Here is a 19,572-nt window from a genome sequence, read left to right on the forward strand (position 1 = left end):
TCTTTCTTTTCCTTTCATGATGGGGCGGGTTAAGGAAAGGCACACGATCAAGTAGTACGAGGTCTGATTCGCAACCGATGGCGAACGGGTTCTGGTGTAATTGAAGTGGTCGGTCGAGTGCAATCCACTGATGATAATGGGCCACTGTGACGTCGGTTGCAAGAACTACGCAGGCTTCCTCCCGAATTCGTGTATATACGATGTAATCAGCGGCGTTGAATGTGGTAATCGGTGCCAATTGACTTGTGCGCTCCCACCCTAGTCGTCCCGAAGTTTTTGAGGAGACCGAGGTATGTCGGCGAGCTGCTCAACAGTAGGCCCACGTACGGAGCGGAGCGGGCCAGACGGAGCCCAGTCGAACGACAACTTCCGCACATTGCTCTCCCTTTGCTCCCCCCCTCTCCTCTCTTGTGTGCGGCGGATGGCAATCAACGCACCCTATTCAAGTCTGCACAAGCGGAAAAGACTCTCTCCACATTTCAATTGGCCCCTCTCTTTTCTCTCGTTTCTTTTTCGTTACCCTTGTTACTAGTCGTGTATGTACACTTTGTACCTCTTGACTTTGTCCTGATGTTTCCCACAGCTCGTTCCGAAATGGATTAAGCAGTGTGGCCGAGTCAATATGAAAAAAATTCAGGATTTCATGTTGTTTTTGTTTCAAACGTAAATTGAACGCAGACATGAACAGGTAAAAGCAACTGGGACATTGAACGAAGCGTTCAGAATGAGAATAAGGCTTTTCCGTTGGGCGTGGCCACTCGTTCGGGCCAACGACTGATGAGCGAAGATGGTCCTTGTCTAATACTTCTATTTTCCTGATGGTCGGCGACGACAACTCGAGTCGAGAGCCTCGTTTCTCTTTTAAACCTCTTTCCCCTTATTTCTTCTTCTTCTTATAGATGGTCTCTACCTAAATATATATATTGACTGCAAGGCACTCGCTCGGCTAGTTCTCAAGTGCACTCTTGATTGGCAACCATATTTTTTTGTGGGTTATTTCTCCCGCCTGGACTTCTTGTCTAAAGACCTGTATACACACAAAGTTACGTAACAATTATGTCTTATAGTTTTTCTTCACATCGTACTCAATAGATTCACATTCAGACATTGAGGCATTCCTTACAAAACAAGGCGGTCCTTGATTATTATTATTTCGTTTTACCGGAAGAATAATCTCCCCTTTCCGGAAAGTTAAGAATAAATGAACTATCAGGTTTTATTGCTGAATGGGTGGCGACGGCGAGGATGTCCCAGTCTAAACAGTTTATTCTGGCTGTTGTGTGATGTGCTTTTTTTTTTGTATTTTTGAAAAGCAAAAAAAAAAAAAAAACTGTGTGTGCGTTGTGTTGTGTTACAAGAGATGATGTTGATGGCGCTGAGAGTGGTGCAAGTGAAACGCGATATGTCGAACCTAAACGCCCCCTCCCCCTTCATTCCTCTCATCTTTGGCTGCTTGCTGGTGGGCTCGGTTGACAGTCACGTGACATTTGATCCAAGGAGCTTTTCCCAACAGCCTCACTAGTACAAAACGGGTGGATCTCTGTATGCAATGCCTCCCCTTTTTTTTCATTGTGTATAGATTGTCCCGTCACTTTTATTAGCGTCATTTATGATAATCTACTGAGACCGTCCTCACGAAAATCGCAAGTCAATTGAACGCGTCACATTTTGCGGTGACATTGTCATCTAATTCTAGCGCGCAAAGCTGAGTGACTGCCGATTATTTTCGACGAGCTATTCAAACATTTGTCAATAGCCGAACTGCGTTAACCGTATATGTTAATACACATCCACTCAATGAAAAAGAAAACGACAGTCTGGTACTCGTCGAAATGCTTTCGCGACGAGTGTTATGTCATCTGCCATAGTATTGGTTTATTTAAACCAAAAAAAAATGAGAATCGTCACGTCTAAGAAGTGCTGAAAGACCCGGCTGAGTTTGACGATAGAGTCACATCAGACGACACAAATTTTTCAAGTACCACGACAGAGTGCACGCACAATCATGTGAGTACGGGGCGCGTCTGTCATCGCTGCTTCTTCAAAGAATGTTTCCTCTCAACATTTTCTTTTATGACGTCGAAACGAAGCTATGCTACATTGAAGACATAAAGATGAGGTCACCATTTGCCCTTTTTTTTTTCACCGGGGTGCTGAATACGTCAATATGTTTAAGGGTGAAACTGCTCACTTCGGTACCTCACAAAGATTTTGTTTTCTTCCAGTAAAGCAGAAAAAAAAACGAATATGGATGATGATGGAGTTCGAGTGGTCGGCATATGAGAGAATGAACGTTATATATGTACGTGTGTGTGTGTGTGTGTGCAACACTTGAGACTTATATGGGAGGCCTTGTGACCCGGCTGCTGCTGGCGTTTGCCCGGCAATGATGCGCGTCTGTTGGCTTCCAAATGCGCCAAAGAGGTCAACGAGCTGCTGAAAGGACACATCAGCATCGCGACTTGCCGCCACAAGAAGCAACACTCTTTTTCATCCCTCCTTATCTTTATTTCGTTTTTTTTTCTTTCTCGGGGCTTGATGGTCGGAGGAAACTAACAGAAAGAGAAATGAGCATGATGGGGTTGAAAATGTTTCCTTGGTGGGACTCGATATTTTATGATCGACAATAGATAATGGCCAGAGAGGGCATATGATTCGAGCAGCAGAACATGAGTTTTGGATGGGAAAACGAAAAGGTCGAAGGCCGTGCATAACGGAACAGTGCCGGTCGTTAACGTCACGTCCAAGTTATACACAAAAGCGGACCAGTTCCTACTGATAAAAATCAAGGAAAATCACGCCGTTTCTACAACAACCCACAGCTGATGGATATGCGCATGGAAAAAAATAACAAAACAAAAACAGAGAGACGGGCTTGTTGTTCGATCATGTCCCAGTCATATCAGCCAATCTCTTTAAGCGTGTTTTTATTGGCCTCGGCTCGCTGAGAATGTCTGTATTGAAATCTGTCTGGCTGATGGCCGACTCATTATACCTCTTGTTCGGCGTATTGGGGAAACACAACAGATCTGATTGGCTTGCACTCCGATGAGAAATCGGTCGGATTCAAAACAACGTTTTGTTTTTTTTTGAAACCCAATTGATCTTGTTTGAAGGCTAGTCTGTTAATGTAAATAAGACTGCCGACGTCCAGCAAAAGAAGGCAGTAAAAAAACATGCAAATTCTATGGAATAAGTGAAAGTTTATTTCAACACTTCCAAAACCTTCGAGTCCAGTGCCTTCGCAGTGTCCAGCTCCTTTCTGCCGGGTGTAAACAAGGTGAGGGGCAACAGGGACCTCGTTCTTATAATACAACACACCTCTGGTCTTTTCGGTAGATGCATTTGGAACATTATCCTATTTTTTTGCCTCTGTTTTGGAACACGGCGACTTCCATCCGTATTTTGTTTTGCTTTCGAACTTGCCAAGGAAAAGACCTCCCAACAAGCACCTCGTTCCATGGCTGAACTCTCCCTCTTTATACCCCAACTGCCGCTTTTCCATAGCTGCTTCTCCCAGCATCGGATCACAACGTCAACATCGTTTTTTAGACCATACACACAAACATATTTATGTATTATCATTCTTTCCTTTTTTTTTTCTTTTCTTTACTCAAGTTCCTTCCGTGCATATTGTTTTCTTAAATTTGTTGTGTGTGTGTCCTGCGTGGGGTCGTTGGCACCACAGCAACAGATGGCCAGACGGTGTAAATCCCGGACTTTTTAAACACGTTTTATACAGATCTTTCTTTATTAACTTGAGTTTACACCAAACATAGTAACTGGCAAAAAGGAGATTTAATCATTTCCAAAAATTAAACACAAACACATTTACTAAACAATATCGTTTGAATTTCTTTGGGATTTCATATTTACAAAAAAAAAAAAAAAGACACCGGCAATATAAAATGAATCATCAACTTAAATATCTAAGGGGTCGTTGTGTTACTTATGAACGGGTCCGTTGTGGGACCCATGGCGAGGTAAGCAGGCGGGCAATAGTAGAAAGGATGATGGAGATTGTGATGATGTTGTGTCTGATGATGGTGATGAGCGGCCAGTCCGGCGAACGTCGGATGATGGGGACCCGCAGTCATTGCGGAGGTAGACGAAGATCTTTGATTGTTAGTCATCATTCCAGGATGCTGATTGTGAAGCTGATGCACCGAAGACGATGTCGATCCGGAAGTCTGGCGTTCCGACAGGACCCGAATGGCAACTCTCCTTGCTGCCGCCATGTTATTGAGAGCCAATGTCGCGGCCGCAACGTCGTGCTGCTGTTGCTGCTGTTGCAATTGTCGCCGTTTAGTTTTGTAGCGGCGATTCTGGAACCAAATTTTCACCTATTTCCCACCATACATCAATTAGCAAACTTGAATCGATTGAAAGCCCTCTCGTGACTTACTTGGGTCTCGGTTAGTTTCAACATTTGCGCTAGGTCTGCCCGTTCGGGTCCTGACAAGTATTTCTGGTGACCGAACCGTCGTTCCAACTCAAAGACTTGTCCGTGAGAGAAAGCCGCCCTGGAACGTTTCTTGCGGCCACCGGATACGACCATTCCTAGTCCGCCGGCCGAAGCTGCCATCCTCATCTGATGGTGATGAATCTGTTGTTGGTGGAGGTGATGGTGAAGTGACGGCAGGCTGGCCATCGAGCGCTCCCCATTGGCTGCCTGTTCGTTGTCCATCAACATCCGGTCTATTGAACAAAATAACGCGATTATTTTTCAATCGATTAGCATCGAATTTCGGAACTTGATATGGGGGTGAGCTAGCAAAAACAAGCTCTCCATCTCAACATGTTCAAGAGGATTATAAGAGATGCAATAAAGAGTCATAAACATTATCAATGTGAAGAGCAATCGTACATGCGTGTAGTGTAACACACCGAGGAAAATAATAATTAAAAAAAAGGGCCTTCCGACCTCTTGACGAATCAATATGGGACCCTTAAAGAAAAACTGCACTACAAATTGTTATTCTATTTTGAAAAAGAGGAAACAACCAATCCCAAAATCTTATCTACAAAAGGCTTTTGCTTGCAACTTAAGAGGCCCCGACACTTCAAAAAGAGTTGGAATAACACGTGTGTGTTACTAAGCGTGTCTGTATCCTTCACTCACACACACACACACACACACCCATCAAAGTTATATAAATAATACGTAATTCCCTCCCAAAAACAAAAAGAAGAGAATCCGTTTCCGGTTGTGGAACTGAGTGAGCACCGTGAGTGTGCGAGGGAGGTCATTGAGTTCAAGTGGTCACGAACTATCACGCTTTTATATTTAAAAAAAAAACTAAATGCAAATCACTTACGGGTTCGGTTACGACGCCGATGATTATTGGCTCTCATGTCCAGCGGATCTTCCTGTTGGCCATCATCCGTCGATGATACCAAACTACCGATGATGCTGTTGGATCCATCATCATCATCGTCGTGATCGAACAGTTCATCGTCGTCGGACAGACGATCATCGTCTCCTTCAGGCGAAGAAGAGACGTTTGTTAATGCGCTGCTGTTACTCATGTCCGCCTGACTGTTGGCCTTCGTAGTTCCGGCCAGAGATCCGGCCGTTTGCGCGGAAGCATCCGGCATTAAAAGCGGCCAACAAGGCGGATGATTCAAAAGAAACCACGGATAAGACGGCGGGACCGCCGGCTGTGCTGGTGGAGTCGATGATGTAACAGCCGGAACGGACGGTGGATCAGCGGAAGCTTTGCTGCTTCCGCTGAGGATATCGGCGATAGAGAACGGAGTCAAATTTTTAGCACTGACGTTCACTTCTTTGTCGGAATCCATTTTTTTTTTTTGTCTTTAATATTTGAGAACTGATTGGAATTGTTCGGGTACTCCTTTCGGATTCCGTCGGCTGGATGGCACAACTGGACGGGACCCGGCCAAACCCCTGAGACTTTATAAGCGGAGCGAGACGAATGGGGGGGTAGGTGGAGTCTGAGGGGTAGGAGGTGGAGCTGTTTCCAGGAGAACGAAACCAATTGGACGAATCCTGCAAGAGTCTCAGAGAGAGAGAGAGAGAGAGAGAGCGAAAGAGGAAAAAGAGAAAGAGTCTTACATGTAAGGACGCTGATGGACTGTTGAAGTGGGGTCTTGCCGGCTGCCAAGTGCGTGGCCATTGTCGCCCACTCCTTCCCTACTCCCGCCACCTCCTTCCAGCCTCCCTCTATCAAGAGACGGGCTTCGGTGATGACAAGTTTACATCTCATCCACAGCCTCTTTTATGTACCTCGTTTTTATTCTTTTCTTCCCCTTTTTCTTTTTAATCATTTGATCTTAACTCTCGTTCATTCTTGTTCCCGGCCATCGTTTACACGGGACGCAATCACGACTTGCAAGATAGGCATAGTTGTACGCGTTTACACAGCAAAACTAAAATGAACTCGATTCGGATTAGATATGGCCGGACAAACAGAAGGTCGACGTTGGAAGACGTGTTACCCGACTCTTTGATGAGGTGGACTAACAGTAAGACGATCCACTCGCTTATTGCGGTGGGTCAGAAGGGGAAGCTAATCGTCGTTATCCACATGTCAAATCAATAAGCAATGATGGATGTCATCAATATTGATTCAATTGAACCAACAGCCTTTGACCAGAACAGCACTCCCCGCGCTCTCTCTCTCTCTGTCCTAACAGAAAAGCAGAAAACCAGCCCCTTCTTCTACTGCCGGTTGCGTGTTTCCTGTGTTATGTACGGCCGACTGACGCCACATTCAATCACTTTTTCCCCCTTCAAAACCATTAGCCTAATGGCTGGGGTTTAGGGGGTGCGTTTTTCGGGACATAGCCCACTGCTGTATGTAAAATTGGGGCTATAGAAGACCCCTTCAAAGTCCAGGCATCTACCAGCACACACACACTCTCAACACACTGGGGTTCTTTATATTCATATGTGTGTGTGTCTGTATGATTATCGCGCGTTGGACGGTGCCGACGGCGGTTAGTCAAGTGGTAACGGGGTAACGCCGGTTTGAACAAGAGATTTCATTTCTTTCGATTCTGTTTTTTCTTTTCTATTGTAAATCTATTCTTTTATATAATCAGCTGATGGCACGCGACACGTTGACAATCGGCATCTTTGAATAGCGTTGTCCATTTTCATCCATCAATGGGACAAAAGCACAAAAAAAAAAAAAAAAGAGATGGCAATCCGATCATTTCCGTAAGGCTGGTTCGTTCATAATACGTACGTAATTGAATCGATGCTAAATGGAAATAACTACGCGCTTATCATTTACGTGTTTTAGGGCAGCAACAGCAGTAGTATTGTGTCTGTTGATGCGGCTGTCAGCGAGGCTCTCCATCACGCAAACGACACGGTCGTTAATAGATAGAAGCTCGTTCGCAGCTGATTGCTGAGTGTTGATGATGTTTCTAGTATTTTTGGAAAAGAGCAAAAAAAAAATTCTAGTTGGAACTCTTAAACTTGTGTGTGTCACGCCGCACCAATAGCAGCTTGTATGTATTTGCTTTTTACTTAAACATTCACTCTCACGCTCTTTCGTATCGGACGAGAGTTCATCGATTTCCATTTCAATGGCAATGCTCTCCATCATTGAACAGATTGAACATTTTCTACGATGCCGACATCGTAAGTAGATTAACTGTTTCACAATGTCTGCGTCCTATTTTTAAGATGTACTCATTTTTACTCCCAGAATCAACCGATGGGCAGTGACCACTTTCGTTCGTGCAATAAATCCCAGAGCGAAAGGTGATACCCTTTGGCATCTGTTCAGCCGCACTTTAGTTTCCAAATTCAACTCGTCTTTGTTACCCTATACAACATGCCAACATTTTTTAGTAGGAAAGCAAAACAACAAAAAAGAAAGGTCCAACACCCGGTGCTTTAAACGTCTTGCGCGCGCGCCGGTTGTTTCGAAGCGAATGGCGCGGTCGAGTGACGACAGGAACGAGCCACTTGGCCGGCCAGAGTCATCGACTTTTCTCTCGTAATATTACTCAGCAAACGAGTTCCTCTTTTCTCTTTTTCTCTCTATTTATATATATATAACACTACATCTCTAATGTTGTTTCTATAATAGTGCGGACAACAACAGCTGTTTTTTGTTGCGCGTTTACCACATTAGGCCTAAACGAGTCCACTGTGAGTCTGTAACATAGATTTACAATTTCTTCAAGTTTGACTCGCATCTCTGGCAAAGAAGTTGCAAAGGCGATGATGATGGAACGTCTTTCTTGGCCAATATGAAAGAACAACATCACCATCACTCACCCGATCGAGGCCTAGCTCATAAATGAATATTACAACTCGCCTCCTAGCACACAACCATCGAAATTTGAAGCATTTCAACTAACTTAACTATAGGCCTAGATTTTAAGTTGTATTCGATAAGTCGAAATCGATTTGAAAACGATGTGGAAGATAAGAAGGGTCTAGGATAACGAGCCTCTAAACCGACTGTGTGTTGGGCGTCGGAGGCAAAACGGTTTCATCTGTCATCTTGTTGTCATCATCATCATCAAGGCATCAGTAACATCAGCGTCACTCTATAGTCGGCTAAGAGATAGAGACAGAATGGGGAGCAGATGGAGCTGGGGCGTTCAACACTCGACGATGGCTTTCGTCCTGACGCAAGAAAGTAGTCCCAGAAATCTATCGAAGAAGAATACAAGGAAAAAAAAGGGGGACTGAGAGGAGAGACACAACATGTGTTTGGGAAGTGAGCGGCTAATAGTTTACCAGTTCAACGAAGCAAAACAACTGGAATTTCACGTTCGTTTTAAACAGATTAGACCAAAATCTTGTTTGAATAATTTGTTTGGTGGACTTTGATATAGACATTGCCAATGTAGTAATCTCATATCTACTTGTAGAGTGTCGATTTCACCTTCCTCTTTGTGGATCCTTATCCTGTTTGGACACGTGACCAAGATCCTCTTGCCATTTCATCCCCCCTGGCAACGCCCTAACCTAGACCTTTGCTGGGCCTGCCTCTGTCTTTCTGCGCAGTTGGAGTTTAGTATGTAGTATAGGAAAGAGGCATGGAAAGAAAGTGGCAAATTTGCAAAACATCCGTAAAAACAGAGAGGAAGAAGAGCTGCTTTATTCATTGACTAGCTGTTTGAAAGGACGTGCTTCTGACCTAATGTGACCCGAGTTGTGGTCAACAGGTCTGTGCTTAAAACTATATACCGTCCGGAAGAAAACACGCATGCAACTTCCACGCCAATGGACATCCGCTCGTGTTAAGCGATTGGCCAGAAAATGTATCCGTCAAATTTCTTTTTAGGGATACGTCACGTTTTCAGCATGGAAGGGTTAGTATGGAAAATAACATCCGCAAAAACATCATTTCTTCTTTGCCTTCCAGCACTGGATTCTCACCTCCTAATTGAAAACGCCGTGAGCGGTGTGGTTCAACGACCTTTTATTACACACACCTTTGGATTCTGAGAAACCGAAGGTAAACTAAAAGTGTGGGGAAGGGAGAGAAAATACCTTACCATAATTCTGAAACGATAGCTTTTGTTTCGACCCGTCGGCCATGGAAGGACGTATAAAAGAGGCGTTTCACGGTCATTGTAGAATCATACGCAAGGAAGGGTTTTATGTTGTAGGTTGTTCAAGTGTCAGCTGAATTGCGTCATCGAAAAAACGCAATATCCATCGTGTTCACGCAAATTCAAGTTAGTAAGTGGTTGTTCAAAATGTGCAAAGTCTTTGAGTGTTTGAATGTTGTTGGGCGGTGCTGTAGAATGTAGTGAATGAACTTGAAACGCCCTATTTGTAAGAAAGGCATGTGGCCTATATGTGAATTTGAGCTCTTTCATGAATCTTCAGTCTTCCATTCTAACCTTAGACTTTCTACAAGGGAGAAGCTGTAGCCGTCATCTGTGAAGCGGACTAGTAACTACGCACGGTCCAGCAGCTACTGTTGGACCAATTCCAGCTGTGGGCAAGAGGAAAGCATAAAGGTACCTTGTTTTCAATACGTCAATTGATATGTAACTGTTCTACTCGATGTAAACCCCTTAGCAGTTGCCATTTCGCCTTTTCCATGAAAATGGAAATGTTTGGTGTAGTATTGTTAATGTTTGTTGTTTATTAACGGGAACGTCGGTAATTGAGGGAGCAGGCATAGTTTTGTTTGAATCTAAGGAACCCCTAGTTCTTATAGGTCGAGTAATCACAGAATATTGATTCTAGTTTAGATTTAAGATCGTCCTGTGATGGAGATGTCGTTGTGTTGTGTAGTTTCGTGGATGAGCTTATCCTGGATCCTGGTGTTAGTGAATAACAGTGCTGCTAACATGTCAGCCAGATTCCAGCCAAAGATTTTTCATTCTTTTTATACAACCCGTGTCTAGTTTCCTATAGGTTGTGGAGGATGCGAGGTTCTTAACGAAAGTTATTCTGCCTCTTGGCTGACCCGGCGCTGTTGTCCGGCATGAATAGGGTAGATCCAGGTAAGTCAAATTTGCATTTCTCTAACTGAAACGAAAGATGCAACTGCACTTGTTGTCCAGGATCAACGTCTCATCTACATGATGGCCAGCTACAGTCGGATAATGGCCACTGTACTGACCCTTCTGGAAGCTACCTTACAGCTAATTAACTCAACAGGTACGCACGTAGCAGCGTTTATTTCAGGCAAGTGTCATCACTCTGTTAAAGTTAGTGTGGTACGTTCATCATAATTCATAGTTAAGTCGCTCGTCCTGTGCATCGTTTTCCTGTGACTGCTTCTACGATACTCATACAAGTTAGATAATATTGCAAATTGCTAGTGATGGTGGACCTTATGTCCGTTGTACTTACTACTTTTGGTTTGATGCAGTTGGCCAGGTCCTGTGGTGTCTAAACTCTAGGGCGATTCGAATGCGCTAGACAAGGTGGCATTCGCTGGATTTCTTACATTCTTCGGGGGCTTACACAACGTCGTATTCAATGATAGAGGCTACGTTCCAAACATCTTTTGTGGTCACACAAACTCCAAGCGATACAGACACCCAATTTACTCCACATCAGTCGTCCTCATCAGTTTAACCATCTTTTACCATATAATTAAATTTAAAATGAAGCATTTTATTAGATAGGAATAAATGGACGTAACATCGGCGGTCAACGCTCCCCACCCGAGTGCCTGTTAGTCGCAATCGGTCACAGAAGACATTGGAGAATCGCTGTAAATGAAAGTTCATTCATTGTCATAGGTTCCTTATTGTCTAGAACAAAGCGATTTCATGTGATCTTGCACGTTTCTCACATTGCAGCTCTTAATGTCAGCGCTGCCTCATCAACGGTTACAACATCCCATCACACTACGACCCCATCACACAAATGTGTGCAAAGTTTCTGAGGCAGGAAGGGATGAATTCAACACAAATTAAAGAAGCAAATCCTCAAACTGAAGTACTTTTCATTACCAAAAGTTAGGATAGAGTTCTGAAAGAATACCCCAATCCTGTGACACTGACGTGCGCTCCTAATGTTCACCATTGAAGGACAGGCCGTGTTTGTTTATACTGTGTCTATTGTGTCTTCCATAGACACATTAGAAGTAGCCACCCTGTCAATAGACAACATGGGTCTGAAATACCCTCTTCATTTTTGACTTGTGGGCTAAATCTAATTGGAAAATGCAAGGAAGAAAATCAAACAGAAAGAGCATCTCAAGTTTCGCGACTGCTCATCGCCGGAATGTCTCGGGCGTGCTCGCCATTTCGCTGGAACAAGTAGGTAGTGGCGCCACGGTTCGATGCACATTGACAGTTTCTTCAACTATCTCGGCGTCTTCCACTGTTTGCTCCTCCTTATCCGTCTCCTTATGTGCCCCTGCTCTGTTTAAATAGCCACGAAGATACCTCTGTCCTATTTAATTACCATTCGTCATGGAACGATAGGCCGTTTCGACAGGATGAAAAAGGAAAATCCCCCCCCAACAATTTAAAGATGTTTGTATTGACATATAATTATTATCGTTTATATTCATGTGATTATTAAGTACGTATATGTATACTGCAGTTGTGTGTCATTACCACGCCCGGACGCTGGACGAAAAACTGTGCTGGTGGAAGTTCTGCCCAGCACTACCTCCGCTAACGTTGTTGCTGACGTTACCTCCCATCAGTGCATAATATCCGGCCGTTTCTGCAGGTGTTCCAGAATACGCCATGTCTTGGTGGTGGTGGTACGATGATGTTGCTGCATTGCCGTAGGTTAACGCTGACGTAGCTGGATGTTGTTGGTGACTATACAATGTGGAATAAGGAGGCAGAACGGGATGTTGTTGAAGGTGAGGATCGTGTGGTGGGTGTTGATATAGAATCGATTCTTCCGCTTCAGATGGAGTGCCCATTCCAGTTGAAGAAATGATGGAGTCGTCGGCCATCTTACGGATGGGCGTTGTCGCTGTTCCAGGCTCAGGAGATGTCGTGATGCTGTTGGAGTCTAATGGCTTTTCGCTCAACTGGCGTTTGCATTTATAGCGGCGGTTTTGGAACCAGATCTTTACCTAGTGGAGATTAAAGGTAAGTTTCAATTTATTCGTGTTTCTAATGATTAATTAATGGTACTACCTGAGTGGGTGTTAGTTTGAGTACCAAAGACAGGTGTTCGCGTTCTGGTGCAGATAGGTATCGTTGTTGCTTGAATCTCCGTTCTAATTCGTACACCTGTGCCTGATTTGTATAGATTGATTAATAATTATGGTTGATTAAAATTAAATGTCTGAAATACCTGAGAGAAGAGGACACGAGGTTTACGTTTGAGACGTGTTGTCCGTTGGCTCGTGTTAATTGACTCGTTCCCAGAGCTACTCTTTTTGCTGAAGTTATTCTCCGGTTTTGCCGCTAGGATTCCTAATCATTTACAATCGAAGGTGTTGATTTAAGTGTGGAACTTTATGCTGGGAGAAACTAATGCGACTTACGGTTTGATTTGATTTTGTTAGTGGCGTTTTCCATAGAATTCCCGCAATTGACTTCCTGTTCAGAAAATGGCGGACACAGGTGAGAGAGCTGCTGGACGTGGTGAGACGTAGTTAACGGCCTACTCGCTGCAGGATTTCTTTGCTGGACAATTGCCATTTTGCTCTCGTCTTCTTCCCTGAAGCGGCTGAATTCTTCAGCTACTGGGGGGCAATCGTAAGGCATGTAGTTGTACGAATAATCGTAATGGGCCGGATCGATTGCTTGTTGATGCTGCGGAGGGGGCTGGATGTGATGGTGTTGCTGCAGTGCGATGTAAGTCGGTCCGGTTGGCTGTTCTTCCATCGGCATCATCGTCCGATTATCGCCCAGCATTGTGTTATTACCCATTCCGTTGTTCTCCAGCCAATAATTGGCGTAGTAACCAGCGGAATTGGCTGCTGCTTCTGCCGGGTTGACCATTATCGGGTCGAGTAATAGCGGATCGGTCGATGCTGTGGCCGCCGCTTCGGGTCCTGGACTTACTCCGTTGCCTATCATCCCGTCACCATCGTCGAATTCCAAAATATCTCGCACACTGAACGACGTCGCCATTTGCTGATCGCACAACATTATTTTTGGTGAGTAATTTTGAATCAATGCGAAGGTGTACAACAATGCAATTTGTTTTTGTTTTTTTAAGGATTTGATTAGGAAATAGACAATATTTTTTTTTCTAGGAGGGAAAGCACTTTGCTGTAGAGGCTGCGATGATCTCAGAATCCAAACTGAGTGGATCGGTTGGCTGGACACGCAAGTTATAAACATGAAGAGTGTTTTGTAGCTACAGAGAGAACTATAGGAGGCGTGACTTTCTTTTTTTTTTTTAAATAAATGGAAATTTAAGAAAACCTCCAAAGAAAAACACAACCACCGTCCGTTAGCCCCGCCCGTTTTGGACCCCGGAGTAAATGGATCGGGACAAGAGAGAAAGTGGTTGTGGTGTTGCTACTGATGCGGCGCGTCAAAGGTCGAGGAGGTTAGACCAACAAAATTTTTTTCTTTTTGTCTGTGTGTGTGTGTGTGTGTGTGTGTCCGCGTCCGCGTATGTGTGTGTGTAAAGATGACACAACGCAGCCACGTCCAACGGCGCCATCAAACTAATTGCCAATCTCCACAGAGTCTCTTTTTTCACATGTCCTTATGGACGGTTGCTTTTTAAACTAGTCTGGGATAATGACTTTAATCAAATGAAATTAAAGCTAAGAAGGTCCTCTTTATTAACTTAACATTTGAATTGCACACCTCAATCTGTTCTAATCAACATCTTAACGTCTACTGTATCCGATTTCTACAGGATAATGGGAAGAATCACAACATGTTTATTAGTTTCAGTCAATGTTGGCTGCCCGGCGACAGACTTCCGTCTCAATAGTATAAAAGATATACATATATACAGAGCCATTTGTATCCTATATATGTGTGTATACTGACAAAACCAATATGCTTTATTCAGTTTCTCCCTCTGCGCAGACGTCCCTTCTTTTTTGCCGCCGTCTCTGAGCCTTTTAAGCACGTCGCAGGTCATCCGATCTTTTGACCTGAGAATGGCCATTGTATGTAGTACTGAGTATTGTGTAGTTTTGCCGTTCTTTTTTTTTTTTTTTTTTACCCGTATATACTTTGACTTTGTCAAAGTACAGTATTTAAGGCGTTCTCCCTATCCAGGCTTACAATGAGGTCCATTTTTTTTTTCTCGTCTTCTGTTTCACGAGCCTTTACAAAGTGCATTTGGCATTCCGTGGGAGTGAATCCTGCCTTTCTATACGAAAGAAAAACCCATTTATAAAGCTCGTATAGAAACATAGGCCAATCTAGCTGTTCAAATACTTACCATAGCTAGCCAAAAACCAATATTTGGCAAGAAAGGTTTTTCTTTGCGCCTAAAATAGAACCACTTGATGTTTAATTTTGGAAGTCCATTTTCATTAGAAATCTAGCAGAACTACAGGCACGTCAGTTTATCGCATCAATCAGGGACATCCTGGTCCGTGTGAGTTCAACTTCCACGATCCGCACGTAGCGCTGAATAAGGTTTTCGAATTTTGTAGTTTATGTACACCATTGACGTCCTCTTTTTAAAACGAAAGTAAAATTTAACTTGATGTAGTTTATTGAAAAAAAGTGAAGGGAATGGTAAGGAACTGAAAAAATAAAATAACACGCGGCTTTCTTGTAAAAACTTTCAGCCTCCATATCCGACCGGCTCGATATCAGTTTTAAAAAAAAAAAAGCTCGCCTGGACTTTGTTAAACTACGATGGCAGACGGGTTTTTTTTTTCGGACGGCGCGGCGGTCGAGACGGACGTATATATGTTGTCTATTGCACTGCGTAGATGTTGCATGTTTCTCTTCTTTTTCTGTAGCATGTTTCATCTTTCCTTATTTTTCTCTCATCCGACCTTGCAGATGCAGCCAGAAGCGCAACCAGCAGAGAAGGAATCTGTTCCAGGACATTTCAAAAGAAAATTTCGCCCCCATTTTTGTTTTTTCTTAAACCAAAAGAAAGAAAAAAGAGCTTGAAATGGATTTGGCTGCCTTACTGTAGCTGGATCTTTTCTGTTTCAGCGATGGAGCGGCTGATGCGTCAGCATGGCACGCCGAACCTATGCTGTTCGATAACGTCGACGGGTCTCTGTTTTCTTGTATAGTTTTCTGGCTTATTCTCTTACTTCTCTATACATTAGTAAAATTAGGTGTTCAAGACCTGCTGCATCTGTGAGGTCACCACCTTTATCAACGCCATGACCCACCAGACCAACACTCTCTTCCGGCTGTTAGACTCGCTCTCATCTGCTTCCCGTGATTCATCTGCTCTAGCGCATCCATTTCACATGTTTTAAAGGTATCAGTTTATCATATAACAAATACTTGATTTCATTTAATTCTATAAATATGGAATCGGATCATTTTTTACAAATAGTCGGGATGTCTACGGTCGCAGAGAGTATTCGGAATTTTCAATAGATATGAAGATGATAAAAGAAAAAACGGACTGGTAGTATAGACAGTGATGTCAGTGCAGTATGGAACATAGAGACGATTATAAAAGAAAAAAAAAAACAAGAACGAAAAAGAAGCTGAAAAAAGATGAAGAAAGCCATCTCTGGTTAGTGTCAGTTTGGGTTAGAAATAGAAAGACGTCGTATGGCTGTATAGATACGTGTTGTTGGGTCCAGCATCAGCAACCAGGACGGTAGAAACCATAGCACTAAATTCTTCTCTCCCGATATGTATTTTTTGTTATAGTTTTCTATTTTTTTTTTTTTTCGATGGGAGAGAAGAACGAAGGAAACGATGGAACGTAGGAAACCCAGCCAAACATATAGCAGTGTATTTCTTTTTAAGAAAAATGATTTGCTGCTGGGATGTTTTTCGCTCTGGCGCCGCCCAGTGTATCTCTTTTTCCCAGCACTACCATCGGCAAGCATAACGGAGGGGGAGTTTATTATGCGGCGCCGCCGTAATCGTTTTCCCTAGAAAAAAAAAAATGAAAGAGACGCGCACTGCGCCAAAGAAAATGGATTGCCCAAAACTGACAACTTTTTAAATGGAACCTCTTTGCGTTAAATAGACCGTCTAACATTGTCTCACCATGGGGAAACCGATAGACGTCCGAACGCAGCCTAGGCCTAGCATTGATACTACAACTTTGTACATATGCGCTATATTATGCCCTTTTTACGGATCTTTGGCGGTTACTTTAAAAGGCTGTTGTACGCCGTTTTTTTACTGTCAAACATAATGGAACATATTGGTCTATTTCTATGCCTTGTTCAAAATGCGCAGATGATGTAATATCGCGTTCATTGGTAATGCGTGATAACGTGAGCGTAGTCTGAAATGATCCATTATGTGAAACAATTGACCCACTCCGTGGAAGTGTTGAGGGCATCAAGTGAAGAAGGTTCATCCTTAGTTTATCTCGATAGCTTTGATGGATTAAAAGTAGGATTGTATCACAATTACTTACCGCAATTTGTTATACTGATGTCTCTTCACCTTGCAAGCTCAAGCATTTTTACGCGTCCACTACCAGTTTTCGGCCGGAAGCAATTGGTCAATCGTTATCTTCTAGTGAGTTTTCTTTTTGTTTTTTTATGCTTTATCTCTAAACAGCAGTTCATGAAGTATTGCAGGATACTTCAAGAACTTACAGAATAACGGTTACTCAAGTTGTGAAAATGTTGAACACAAGTCTTGTTAGACATTGTGGCTATCTCGTTCTTCTCTAAAAAAAAATGATAAATTTTTATGTACGGCTGTGCAAACTACTTGGAAATGAAACTTTAACTTTAAAAAATTTATTTTATTGTCTTACATTCTGAAGGGTTGATTAGAACTGCCCTTTTTTACGTTGCATTAGTCGATATCAAACTGTGATCTTAAATAAGCTTTGGTTTTATCAACGTACTCAAAGGACGACAATGATGCTGGAGCTGCGCAGAGGTGTACAAGTTAATCTCTTGGTCAAACAGAGCGTATACTTTATGGCCTCTTATCACGCCTATCGTTAAAGATTAAAATAATGCTTTTGTTTCAGCCAAATAAGGGAAAGGTAAACGAGTGCAACATGTGAATTCGGAAACATACGTGATCTCCGGTTGACTGTAACATCGTGAACGAATTCAAGTGCAGAAATCTATTGACGTGAAACAGTTAAAGAATACTTTGTTGAACTCATTAGTAGAATGATTTCATTCCGTTCGCTTCGAACCAGTTCTTGCTTGATTTTTGTGACTTTAATCGGGACGCTTGTAAGTGGAACCCCAAATGGAGCACCGGTAGCAGCTTGCAGTACCATGACTCCCGAACATGGCGTCGAAGCCAAAACGACTCGCTCACCTTACGTCACTATTCCAACGGTAAACATCTGAAACGTTCAAATTGATTATTCCACATTAATCAACTATTTTGCTTTCGTTCTTGTTTGAATATTTCAGCTTATGGAAGACGAATCGGTTCGATTGACTCTGATGGCCAACTCGAGTGGCTATTCAACATTCAGAGGTCTCTTAGTTTTTGTGGCTTGTTCAATGCAGTTATAGTAGTTGTAATAATACGGTGCTTTAGGATACTTGGTGATGGCTTTCGACAATTCTTTGGGTGATGCTGCTCCTCCGATTGGAATATTCAGCGAAACTGTAGAGGGAACTCCTGTACTTACACCAGGAAATTATCTCGATTGTCTCAACGGCGTCAAAGTAGAAATTTTTTTAAATTTTTGTTTATTGTTTCATTTTATTTCTTACTTTGCAACTGACCAAAGAATGCAGCCACACATAAGGATAACGCCCCAAAAGTGATCGTTAACCTTTTATGGGTCCCACCTTATGGATTTATGGGTGACGTAGTTTTCAAGTAAGTTATATACTTCCGCCAGAAATGGCGATCGGGACTGCTATCTTTTTTTCAAATTCTTTATTTCTGCACCTTGTTAACCTTCTAGAACGACCTATGTTCAAAATGTAACGTCCTTCTGGGTGAAAACGTTATCGGATGTTGTATCCATCTCATCACCCACAACTACAACAACACCGGCATCGACTAACACAACACCGGTAACCATATAACCACTCTCTTATAGCTGAAATGTGTACGTAAAAAGAGTGAACTAATGTTTCTTGTTTCTTTTCAATTTTTCTCACTGCACGACATCGTCAACTGTTTGAAAACTTCGTCCTCGGTACGTAAAGAAATCCTGGGCTAGTGTTTTCAGTTTAAATTTACATTGCTTCAACTATTTCATTTGTTTTCCATAGGTAATCACAGGCCGGAGCAACTAAATTGACTCCATGGATTGGAACTATCGTGCTGGCTGTTGTCGCTATTTTTGTCACTGCATTGGCATAAATCCTTTTGATACGCTACGCAACAGACACATTGGTCAGCAATATGGAACGAGCTCGCTATTCGTGATGTTCTAAATACACATAACAATATAAAAAAGTGTCGTTTTCTATGGTATTTCAACAATCATAGCGGTTCTATTTTGGCATTAGTTTCCTTTCTACCGACCTTGATTTGTTTAAAGTGGCGAAAAACTCTTGTGAAAAAAAGGGCCAGTTTACGTTAATTCCTTAACCCAGACGGTCAAAATGCCAGCTGGAACTAGCCTGTTTAAGTACAGGATTTTTACCGATCGTATCTTCGTCCCGCATTTTTTTTTTAGAAATTGAATTGTGTTGAACATAGGGGGTTAGCTTTCAGAAGAATTACTGAAAGAAGAAACTGGCATCTTCGATTTAAAAAAAAATAAAACAGTTGTTAATCATTCGGTAAACTGCGGGAAAGAATTTCTCGTTAATTTAATGAGGTTCGATGAGGAAATAGTAACAGCTTTATTAGGGAGAGTGTAAACAATCCGCCACTTCCGTTAGGGAAACCGGAAATCATGAATACTTGTGTTGTCGTTAAAGAGCCGCTGACAGTCCACAATGTGTTACGCGGAAGAGGACAAGTGAGCCACACCCGTTCGCAGAAGGTAAAAAATGCCATTTTTTGTAGTTTCTCTATAGCATAAACACCAATGTCTTATTAAACGATATTTGGTCGGTAATGCGCTTAGATTGCCGTAACTGTCTAGCTACCAAACGCAACAAAAGTGGACATCGCTAA

General features: G+C 42.7%; 3 protein-coding genes across 3 annotated transcripts; 1 reads left to right on the forward strand and 2 right to left on the reverse strand.

The window, feature by feature from the left end:
* Positions 1–3,866: 3,866 nt before the first annotated feature.
* On the reverse strand, positions 3,867–5,865 carry LOC130695995 (homeobox protein Nkx-3.2-like). The gene is made up of 3 exons (XM_057519063.1): positions 5,319–5,865; positions 4,406–4,698; positions 3,867–4,343 (listed from the first exon to the last, which is right to left on the reverse strand). The coding sequence occupies exons 1-3, from the start codon at positions 5,800–5,802 to the stop codon at positions 3,930–3,932; spliced, it is 1,191 nt and encodes a 396-aa protein (XP_057375046.1). The 5' UTR covers positions 5,803–5,865; the 3' UTR covers positions 3,867–3,929.
* Positions 5,866–11,926: 6,061 nt separating this feature from the next.
* LOC130695972 (homeobox protein vnd-like) lies at positions 11,927–13,753 on the reverse strand. The gene is made up of 4 exons (XM_057519033.2): positions 12,918–13,753; positions 12,725–12,846; positions 12,565–12,666; positions 11,927–12,500 (listed from the first exon to the last, which is right to left on the reverse strand). The coding sequence occupies exons 1-4, from the start codon at positions 13,720–13,722 to the stop codon at positions 12,021–12,023; spliced, it is 1,509 nt and encodes a 502-aa protein (XP_057375016.2). The 5' UTR covers positions 13,723–13,753; the 3' UTR covers positions 11,927–12,020.
* Positions 13,754–17,526: 3,773 nt separating this feature from the next.
* LOC130695987 (putative ferric-chelate reductase 1 homolog) lies at positions 17,527–18,887 on the forward strand. Its single transcript, XM_057519052.2, has 6 exons — positions 17,527–17,819; positions 17,898–17,964; positions 18,028–18,158; positions 18,224–18,315; positions 18,404–18,515; positions 18,727–18,887. The coding sequence occupies exons 1-6, from the start codon at positions 17,646–17,648 to the stop codon at positions 18,805–18,807; spliced, it is 657 nt and encodes a 218-aa protein (XP_057375035.1). The 5' UTR covers positions 17,527–17,645; the 3' UTR covers positions 18,808–18,887.
* The last annotated feature ends 685 nt before the right edge of the window (positions 18,888–19,572 follow it).

This window comes from Daphnia carinata, chromosome 5 (assembly GCF_022539665.2).
Source record: "Daphnia carinata strain CSIRO-1 chromosome 5, CSIRO_AGI_Dcar_HiC_V3, whole genome shotgun sequence".
NCBI lineage: Eukaryota > Metazoa > Arthropoda > Branchiopoda > Diplostraca > Daphniidae > Daphnia > Daphnia carinata.

What these genes read in the sequence shown, in the direction of transcription:
- LOC130695987 (XM_057519052.2), top strand. Translation starts at nt 17,646, where the DNA reads ATGATTTCATTCCGTTCGCTTCGAACCAGTTCTTGCTTGATTTTTGTG. An exon ending in ATTGTCTCAACGGCGTCAAA is followed by an intron (nt 18,159 to 18,223) that starts GTAGAAATTTTT and finishes AACTGACCAAAG; the next exon opens with AATGCAGCCACACATAAGGA. An exon ending in ATGGGTGACGTAGTTTTCAA is followed by an intron (nt 18,316 to 18,403) that starts GTAAGTTATATA and finishes TTAACCTTCTAG; the next exon opens with AACGACCTATGTTCAAAATG.
- LOC130695995 (XM_057519063.1), bottom strand. Translation starts at nt 5,802, where the DNA reads ATGGATTCCGACAAAGAAGTGAACGTCAGTGCTAAAAATTTGACTCCG. An exon ending in TCGGCGTCGTAACCGAACCC is followed by an intron (nt 4,699 to 5,318) that starts GTAAGTGATTTG and finishes TTTGTTCAATAG; the next exon opens with ACCGGATGTTGATGGACAAC. An exon ending in TGAAACTAACCGAGACCCAA is followed by an intron (nt 4,344 to 4,405) that starts GTAAGTCACGAG and finishes GGTGGGAAATAG; the next exon opens with GTGAAAATTTGGTTCCAGAA.
- LOC130695972 (XM_057519033.2), bottom strand. Translation starts at nt 13,722, where the DNA reads ATGTTTATAACTTGCGTGTCCAGCCAACCGATCCACTCAGTTTGGATT. An exon ending in TAACAAAATCAAATCAAACC is followed by an intron (nt 12,847 to 12,917) that starts GTAAGTCGCATT and finishes GTAAATGATTAG; the next exon opens with GAATCCTAGCGGCAAAACCG. An exon ending in CTCGTGTCCTCTTCTCTCAG is followed by an intron (nt 12,667 to 12,724) that starts GTATTTCAGACA and finishes TATACAAATCAG; the next exon opens with GCACAGGTGTACGAATTAGA.